General features: G+C 44.5%; 1 protein-coding gene across 1 annotated transcript; it reads right to left on the bottom strand.

Annotated features, from left to right (window-relative positions):
- Nucleotides 1-1,313: 1,313 nt before the first annotated feature.
- Nucleotides 1,314-5,988, bottom strand: LOC100218902 (uncharacterized). Its single transcript, XM_002194802.7, has 2 exons — nucleotides 4,791-5,988; nucleotides 1,314-2,464 (listed from the first exon to the last, which is right to left on the bottom strand). The coding sequence occupies exons 1-2, from the start codon at nucleotides 5,376-5,378 to the stop codon at nucleotides 2,168-2,170; spliced, it is 885 nt and encodes a 294-aa protein (XP_002194838.2). The 5' UTR covers nucleotides 5,379-5,988; the 3' UTR covers nucleotides 1,314-2,167.
- Between the last annotated feature and the right edge of the window lie 4,262 nt (nucleotides 5,989-10,250).

The following is a 10,250-nucleotide window of genomic DNA, read 5'->3' as shown; positions in this document are numbered from 1 at the left end:
TTAAAGCTTGGGAGTCATGTTCTGAAAGAGTAATTTTTTGTAGTGTGTAATAGCAAACTCTGCTTTTCTAAGTGCCATTATGCCTGAAGGTATTTTATTAAAGTTTGACAGAGGACACCGCAATTGAAAATATCCTGTCAAATTATTTCAGGCATCCACATGCTGGCATTCACATGCAATTGAGGTGTGGTTTTTGTAGCTCACAGCACTGCTGGCTCCTTGTCCAAAGAATGAACTAGATTTTCACCAGCTCTGAAATCACCATACATAACTCCATGCCTAGAACTTTCCATCCCCTTCAGGCAACTTCCCAAGGAAGTTCTGGGCTTTGGCAGCTCTGAGGCCAAAGCCTCTGGGGAGGTTACACTCTTTTGGCACAGCTTTCCCGAGGAGGGAGAGGCTGGTGAAAATCCTGTGGGCATCCCGGTGTGAGTGCCACTCCCCCTGCCATGTTTCGGAGGGGACTTCCCGGAGCTCTGGGCTTCCTTCCCACGGCATGGACAGCCTGCAGGCAGGAGGGCCGGTGTGTGAATGGATGCGCGATGTGAATGAATGATGTGTGAATGGATGCGCTGCCGCCGTGCCAGCCGAGCTCTGCCAAGCACCTGTCCTCAGACCCCAGCTCGAGAGGCTGAGCTGGGCTCCTGCCCGCCTGGAGGGTCGGGAGAGAAAACTAAAAGCTCCTTCTCAGAATTACAGGCTACTCTGAGTTGGAAAGGGGGCGACCAGCATCATAGGGTCCGACTTGTCCCACCCGCCCTGCCCCAGATGAGTTTGCGCCCAGACGCCAAACATCCAACATGCTCTGTGATGGGCTCGCTCTCCGTATGTCCCTCAAAGAGCTAAGAAACAACGTTGTTGTTTGGGTTGTTTGTTTGGTTTGGGGTTTTGGGGGGGTTTTGTTTGTTTGGATTTTTTGTTTGTTTTTGGGTTTGGTTTTGTTTTGCTTTGCTTTGCTTTGTTGTTTGTTTTTGAGAGAGAGGAATGATTCCCCATCCCTGCCGCTCCCATTTCTAAAAATAGATCATGAATGCAAAGGAGGTACAAACTACAGGTGAGCTTTCTTTTTTGTACTTTAAGTGTTATTTTCAATAAGAAAATAAACTATTTGGCTATTTTAAACTTTATGTCTATGTGCTTAAATAATGCATATCTGGGAAAAGTCCTGGTTATTGTTATTGTGCTGTGTGTGTTTATTTATGCAGACACACACTCAAAAATTGAAAGCGACTAACAAAGTTGAAATAAATAACACCACCCAACTAAGTAGTCCTGCATGCAGAACCATTAAATACTCGAATACGAGGAGTGAATTATTTTTAAGCCAATCTTTTTTATGTTTTATTATAGAATAATATCAGGTATTTATTCATACATAAGTGGCATGAACAGCAGGTAGATGATAGAAATTACGCAGGAAAAACAGAAACCAAAAAGTATGCAAAAATCCAGATTTATGACCAAACTCGTTAATTTGTTGTTGTTTCCAAATATAGAGACCCAGAAAGCCGTCTTAAAAATAAGAAGCTCTTTGTCCATATCTTCTGAGCACTGTGGTCTCCAAATGCAAAAAACGATGCAATAACCAATTGATTGACAGTTGTTTTCTCACAGAAATTTCCATAAATACAGCTACACAAAATGTTTGTAGTTCTTCAACTGTAATGCTGAGCAGCGTTAAAATTGTTACCATTAAATCACTGCTACATCTTGGTGTTAAAACTTTATGTTGCATCAGCTGGTGAGGGGAGAAACTCTGGGGTTAAACTAAATTTGTGAATTATATGGCTAAAATGTCCACTATTTGGAAGAGCAACTACATAAAAGGAACTCAAGGAACAACTAAAATACAAAGCCTTGCAGGGCAGTGAGCAAGCCAGTAGCGTTCTCACTTCTAAGCAGCTTTATTGTAAACAAACAAAAAGAGGAAAAGGCGAATATTAAATATTTTTCCCCCCGCTAAAGCGCAAAAAAGCCGTCTGGCGCTTGTGCTCTGCCCTCCGGAGAGCATGAGACGGAGAAGCAGGAGTGCTAATCTTGATTGTGTTTTGGAATTTTTCCTTTTTCTCAGGAAACTGAGAAAATCTCAGCACGTGTCTTGCAGGAGCGGGAGCCGGAGTGCCCGGGACGCACAGGAAGAGCGGCGGGATGGACGGCCGGGAGCGGGTCATGGAGCAGGCTTCTCGGCGACCCCCCCGGCTCCCAGAAAAGCCGGAGGGTCGCGCAGGTACCGCCTCACCGCTCCGTGCGGGCCCCCCGCCGCCACGTCGAGGGGCAGGCGGCCGCGGCCGTCGGGGAGGTCGAGGCGCGCCCCGGCCCGGTGCAGCGCCGCCAGCGTCTCCAGAAAGCCGGAGCGGGCCGCGTCGTGCGCCGGGAGGCAGCCGGTGCGCGGGTCGGGGCGGTTGGGGTCGGCTCCGTGCCGCAGCAGCAGCTCGGCCACCCGCGGGCTGCCCAGCATCATCACCTGCGGGGAGAGACAGCGTCAGCGCCCGCCCGCCCCGAGCACCGACGGGCCCCGCTTCCGCGGAGAACCCGGGGGCCAGCCGGGGCTGGCGGCGACCGGACTGACTTCTCCTTCGAGGAGTAATTCTGCTAGGTCGGCTTCCTGTAGTCATGACCTGCATACGTTGTGACAGCCGTTTGCGATTATCCGTACGGATCCCTTCCAACTCGAAATAGACTATGATTAGATAATAAATTAAAAATATTAGCTGGTGGTTTCCCGCTAGGTACAACAAATGCATATGTTCTGCTTCACATTTATGTAATTTATATACACCATGGTATAAATGGTACTTGTGGTGTGTGTATAAGCATATATATGTACACACACATTTACACGCAGGTACAGATGCAGCTCTGTGTGTGTACAGATATGTACACACAATACAGATGCCATTTATATAATTATATAATAAATAGTGCATAAGTCCATATTACGAATATATTTAGACACACACATATATTAAAAATGCATTTAATATATTTACACCTATGAAGAGTTTGTAAATACTTGTATACTATATATACACACCGTGTATTTTGTGACAGCAAAGGACCTGAGGGATATTGCATTAAGATTGCTGTCACTTAGAATGCATTATCAACGATCAGCACAGCAATGGGGCAATGCAGCTGGGTGTGGCTCCTTTTGGTATTCGGCGTGCATCTTTTCGATCTTTACCCTCCTGAGTTTCGGACCAATATGCTTTTTCTATTTTTTTTTTCTCCCTCAGCTCTGTCTTCTTCTCGGAGGTGTGAGAGCAGTTGCTGAGCTCTCACAAACAATGCACAAACTTAGCTGATGGAAAATTTCGAATGATACCGTCTAAATGGGAAATTCCTAATGACATTATGCTTTTTTACTAGTAGCAGAAACTTTCGGCAACGATTGATCATACACAACTGAACAAAACGCAATTAAAAAAAAAATCATCCAAAAACCAAAATAAATTAGTACATGGAGTTTTGCTTCCCTTACTATCCTGGTCATTTTCAGTGGAATTTTAACTGCCATGAATTGCTACTTAACAACTTGAAAAATATATTAAGACAATAGGTTTTTCTATCAATTTCTTTCTCGGGACTTTGGTTTGTGCACTTCAAATAATTGGGTTTACTTATAGGAGAAGTGTGAAAATACTTATAAACGTCAGAATATATAAATCTCCGATATTAATATTTTCCAGAAAGAAAAAGAGGGTCCACATATTCGAGTGTCAGCCATTTTGCAATTTGCTGACAAGTGAAAGAGAACTTAGCCTGAAATGAGGAAAGAGATAATTTATAAGGGTTCAGAGATTCTTTTCATCTGCAATTTGAACATAAACAGAAGTAAAGCGAATAGCTTTCTGAGAGCCTTTCTGAGTAATACACTTCAGAAGTATTTTATTTTTCATGTAAAGTTCATCTAAAAATAGCTGTTTGGCTTAGCTGGTTAACTATTAAATATATTTAATCCCCATGTCAAATACTTGTCACATAAAACTTTTCATGTAAAGCTTTTGCAAGGACAAAATAGCCATGGTTAATCATTCAATATCTCTAGAAATAATATTATCTCTAGAATATAGCAACTCAAAAAAATTTTGTGATTTTAACTCTAGCTTAAATCACAGTATATTAATTGTTCAACGAACATTTTAAAAGTGTCTATTTAAGTATGTCGATTAATATAACACACTTCTAACTCTCAAACAGCCTGGAAAGCAACTCTACATATTGGTACTTCTAACATCTATTAATAAATACTGCCGCTATTGATGGATAGAACATATTAAAATTACTACTACTAAAAGAAAAAAAGAGGTGACTACCTAGTTGCTATATATACTAATATATAATAGTTTCAAGTTACAATTTTTGCCAGCACAGTTTCTAGGTTCTTTGTTCGTGAATATACTAGAAAAGTACCCCACTTCGATTTCCCTGGAGAAAAAAGACCTGTTTGGGCTGTATTTTAAAAACCAAGAAATTTGCTCGAAGTGCAGATCATTCCCCAGACCTATCTGGATAGGTTATCTGGAAGCGGATTTTGCAGTCCCACTTCTCCTTTTGAGTATCCCCTAGAAAAATTCGTTTGCTGCCAGTGGTTCCCCACTGAACTCCATTTTGTGCTTACAAGACGGCTGAACTTAGTTAAGTGAAGATTTTAATTCAGACAGCTGCGGCTGGAGTACGGTTCCGATCATAACGACAAAAATTCATTCTAAACATGAAATGCCCACCCTTCCCCGCCAACGTAGCAGAGCACAGCTTCCCCCCTGCCCCCCACCCAGCGTATTCCGTACCTGGATCGGGGTTCTCCCAAAGGCGTTGGTCCCGTTGGGATCCACGCCTGCTTGCAGCAGCTTCCTCACCTCCTCGTGGTCCCCGCGGGCGGCGGCGCTGCACAGGCGGTCGCCGTCGCTCCGGGGGGACCCCTCCATCCCCCCCCGCCGACCTGAGGCGCACGGCCGCCGCTGGCTTTCCCTCTCCCCTGGCTGTGATCTCGCCCGTCGCTGCGAGCCAGCTCCTTTCTCGGGGGCAGCGACCGCCCCCTCGCACCCCCTCCCCCTCCTGCCCCTCCCGTCCCTCCCGCTCCGGGCACCCCTCCAGCGGAGCGGCGCTGCGGTGTCCGCTCCCCCTCTCCGCGGCTGCCAGCGGCTGAGGTAAAGTGCGCGCATCCGCCCGGGGCGAGGGGCGCCGGCAGGGCGGCAGAAGGACCGCAGGGTGGCGGCAGCCGGACCCTCAGACACGGCAGGAGGGCAGCCCGGTTTCATCCCCGCCTCAAGTGCGAGGGGCTCTCGCGGGGAGAGGGGGTGGGGGTGGCGGAGAGCGGATGGGGATGGGGGAGAGGGGAGGGGGGCGGCAGCCTTGCGCCCCCAGCCTCTCCCCATATCGGGCGGGTTGCGAAGGCAGGGAAGCGGGGCGGAGACCCACGGGCACAAAGCGTCCACGGCAGCTGCCTCGACCGGGACAGGTGGGATGCAGCACGCGAGTACCTAACGCAGACGGATCGACGACATGACGAAGGGACGACTGACTTATACTTTCCCGGGACAGAGAGGGACTCTTTGTACGAGTGATGGCTCTGGTTTCTGTCTCCAAAAGGGATCCTGCCCTGCCCGAGCCCCTCCGAGCGGTGGGTCGGAGTCCATCCCTCCGTCCTGTGCCTGCCGAGGGCCGGCGGGTCGGATGAGGAAGGGAGCCGTGCCCGCAGCAAGCCTGCGACCAACCTAATGGCAGCGGATAGAAGAGGCTCGCTTCAGCCGGGCCCTGCCAGAGCCTCCCGGGAACAGGAAAGCCGCGGCGAGAGCCTGGCAGGGTAAAGGTGCAGCTCCAGCCGCGCAGCCAGAGCCTAGGCAGAAAAATCTCGCCCTGCAGCCATGAAATATCCTCAAAATCCCATGAAAGATCCTCAAAATCCAAGCATCTTGCTCCTCCCCCTGGCTTTGCGCCAAGCGTCTCCCCGCTGCAGGCCCCGACTGAGGCACGCCTGTCACCCCCTCCCCCCCACCCCGCCACAAGCGATCCCCCCGCGCCGTCGAGTGGGAGCGGGTGGTCGCACCCACGCCCCGCGCCGTGAAGTCTCTATTCTGCCAACTCCAAGTTCCGGGATGACCTTTGTAAGAAGCAGGGGAAATAAAGGTGTTTTTTTTAGGGTGATGTTTTCCTCTTTTTTTTTTGTCTTTTTTTTTTCCCCCTCCCCCCCACAACGTCAGTTCCCTAATCTCATTTTTTTTTCTTTATTTTCAGGAGATCGGTGCGACGCCGCAGAAGGAATATCCATTGTGCAGATACAACCCCCAAAGAGCTCTGCATAGCTAAAAGAGAAACACGGTGATTTCATGTCTACATTTACTATTAGCCGAAAGCAGAGGCATCCTCAGATGGAGAAATAAACACAGATTTATCCCTGAATATACAAGTCAGAGGTTCACTAAAATGTCTTCGTTTAGTGGCTTTTGGAACCTCCCTTGCAAAATTTCTGGGGCAAGTGTCATTGCAAGATCAGGGTCCAAAATTTGAGACAAGACCCTCTCTTGCCAGGGACTAGTAGTGAACTCCCACCACATCGTGTTTTTTCTACAATGCATGGTGCAAAGCAGCCCTCGGGACAGATAGGCAGTTTAAAACAAACAAATAAATAAAATTTAAAAATTAGTAAGTAGTGTTTAAAAGAGTGAATTTTTAGAAGTCTATAAAGTCTAAAAAAGTAAGATGATCCCCCACCCTAAAGGCAAAGTATCTTCCAGTTCTTCTTGTGCTCTCTGACATTAATGATAGCCACGTAGAGATAAATCCAAGGAGAAAACCTCATTGGTTATGTCTGCCACATGTCTTAAAATTTCAAATCAGTAGTGAAGTGGCAGTGTTGCAAGTTATCACTGCCTGTTTCTTTCTGTGAAATACTATGATTTTATGCATCTGTATGTATTAATATAGGAATACCTATCTTTTTATGTGTATATAAGCATAAAAATAGGTTGTAATCAATAACATTAAAGAACTTTTCCAACCTAGGTAATTCTCTGAAGGAAAAAAAATTAAAAAGAAAAACGCACTCACATGTCAATGTATTTATAAATGAAGATGTTACTTCGAATCAGAGGGCCTGTCTATATCTCCATCTCCACTAAATTATGTCAAAAGATAATAGTGTAAAACAACAAATGCAGTCCCGTAATTATGTCCCAACATTACTGACACTCCAAATCAAGTATCAAACTACTAGAAAAGTATCAAATTACTAGAACATTTTTAAGTCACAGCATTTTAAGTAATGCAATTGAAATAATGTGATTTCTTCCCTCTCTAAAAGCAAATCTTATGTGATACAATTCTAGTACCAGGAAAGGACCTCAAATTAATCAAAACATAACAATACAGAGTCATATCTGAAGTAAGGGTAATAATAACACAGCCTATGCTAGTGTATTTTGAGAAAGAACCTTGTATTGCACTTGTATCTTGGGGAAGGGAGGGGAATCCACCTTTTACCCCCAGCAAACCTTACTGCAAAGATATTTTCATTAAAATATCTTTGCAGTAAAAAAGTAAAAAAAAAAAAAAAAAAAAATTAGGAGTAAAAAAAGTAAATAGTTAAGAGAGGGAGTGAAAAAGAAAATCATGTTAAGCAGTGTCCCTATCCTACATTTCTGCTCTTACTTAATTTTAGAATCATTATTCAACCATACAGATCTTTGACACTGAAAACAGATCCATTTTAATACTACACTACAATAATCCTGCAAATTGTTCTGAGATGTTTTGATAAGAGCATAAAGGACGGAAGAGGTAACTTTCAGTTAAAAAAAGCAGCCATCTTATGCCCTCTTTAAGGCTCAGCAAGTATTACCCTTTCAACAGCAACAACAAAAAAATCAAAATATTTACGTTTTATCTAACAAGTATTTTGATAATAGGCTCCGGGATTAATTCAATACTACAAAGAGACAAATTATAAAGAACATAATATTGGAATTTCCTCCCTTGTGAAAAGCTAGGTAAATGTGCACAAGAGAGGCAGGGATAGGAGGTGCAATGAGAGATTTCATGGAAGTAGCCTGGAACCTCCTCTCTAAGGGGAGTGGGGGAAACAGCTGTTCCGAGTTGCACTAAAAATTATGCAATACCCACTTACAGAAATAATTTAACATTATCATTCTTCTCTTCAGTTTAAAATGTCAGAATATTTGTAAAGATATTTATTTTCATTACACATATTGGTTAAAACCAGGAAAATTCATCACCTTAATTTTAGTCATTCAGAAGTTGTGCCATGGGGGTTTCTATTGAACTTTAAAAAAAAAAATCGAAAAATTATCCTGAACAAAGGATAATCCAAAACCAAACCACACACAAAAATTCAAACATAGCTCAGAGAAACTGCAGTAATAATGAATAAATACTTCATAGAGTATATCTTACAATCAGATTGTTTTGGGTTGGAAAGGACTTCAGAGATAATACTTCCAATCCCACCTCACCGCCCTGCCTCATCTGCCTGGTCTCAGACACTTCTAGAGATGAGGCAGCCACAACTCCATTTTGTGTTACCCTAGACAGTTAAAAACTATCCCCAGATACTGTATTTTTCATAGGGTTTTTTTGTTTTGTTTCGTGGTTTAACTTTTTTTAAAATTAAATTTAACACACACATGTGTCTCACTCCATCCCAGGACCTTCAAAATGCAATTTGCAGTCTCGAGCTAACTGGCATTTTAGAAAAACTTATTCTCCCTGATTAAAAGCTCAGGGAAAGGGAATAAAAAAGTAGCAGTATTTACAGCAAGCGTGGAAATAGAGTGAGAAAATAATAGCCACACTTCGGATCCATGAGGGATTTTTGTCCTTGCTACACAGAGTTTATTTCAAGGTGATTAGCAGCCTCATACTTATGTTTGCTTTTGAGATTCATGCATTTCAGGTTGGACAGAGTTTACAGTTTCTTTTCCTCCCATTTAGTGTATAATGAAGAAATGAGGCCCACTACAAATGCAAAAAATGAGGCAATTTGAAGGCAACAAGGAAAACTGCCTATAGTTTCTGATTTATATATTTATAAATATGTGCAGAAAGTTTTTATATCTGCGTGTGTCTGTGTGTATGGCCCCACACTTTTTATTCAAATAGGATTGGAAGCAATAGAAACAGAGAGTGAAACTGGGAAACTCTGAATTACTTTATCTCCACACCCTGACTCCTATGGCTTGAAAGATCAAAAATTTCATACATCTATTTATATATGTATAAAATAAATGGTCTCTGTTTTTGAGGTAATTTTGAAGCAAATATTTCTACTTCTCTTCCACCTCTGTTCTTTCTAGACTGTGCTCTGTATTAGAGGAGGTTGTGTAATGCTCTAATAACCTTCTATAAGGATTGTGCAGAACAATCTTCACATTCGCAGCAAAATTAATATTCACTTTAGCTTTACTGTATGTCTAATTATTATTGGTGTTTTTATGTGTGACAAGCAATGCCACAACAATCCGGTTTTGCACTCTGCAGTAAGGAAAAAGTCTCTAAAACTGCCCGAGCCTCGGATGTCTCTCAAGGTCTTTAATACAAGTGTATTTTAATTACACTTTCTGATGCTGCTTGGCTGCTCTGACCCTTATTTCCCATATTTTTTAACAGTAAGGGAAGGAAAAGTAGGCCACTGTATTTCACTGTCGTTTGCATGAGTGGAAAGTAATACACGGCCGGGAAGCAGTGGCCATTTTCTCTCTTCAGAGCAATAGCTATCTTCCTTGTTTGCAAGAAACTGTCTGAAAAGGATGGGAAGGGGTAGTGGGTTTATATTTTACAAATAAACGATATAGAAAACTTCTCAAAAGGTGGGAGGCAAGGCAGAAATAAGTTACAGTAACTTTTCAAGCATCGGACATTTCCTATGCGTTAAAAAAAAAATTAAAAAAAATACCCGCACAGAAATACCCACCCTGTAGAAATCTAATGTTTCCCGGTGCCATCTGAGCATGCGGCGCGGAGGGGTCCCCGCGGCGCTGCCACCAGCGCTGGGCCGCCGTCCCCGCTCCCTCCGCCCCGTCGGGCCGCCCGCGCCGCCCCCGAGCGGCCTCGCTCCGGTGTCCTACCTGGGCCGGGGGCTCCCGCGGCGCCTTCGCCGCAGAACCAGCTGCAGGGCAAGGCGCCGCGGCCAGCGCCGCCCCAGCGCCCCGAAAAGGCGGCGGAGGATGCGCCAGCCCAGCGCCCAGGCCCGGGGAAGGCTACGGGCGCGCCTAAAGTGGATGGTGCACCTTATC

Source organism: Taeniopygia guttata, chromosome Z (assembly GCF_048771995.1).
Source record: "Taeniopygia guttata chromosome Z, bTaeGut7.mat, whole genome shotgun sequence".
Taxonomy (NCBI): domain Eukaryota; kingdom Metazoa; phylum Chordata; class Aves; order Passeriformes; family Estrildidae; genus Taeniopygia; species Taeniopygia guttata.
The sequence above is the reverse complement of the archived record's forward strand: the minus strand, read 5'-3'. Positions and strand labels throughout refer to the sequence as shown.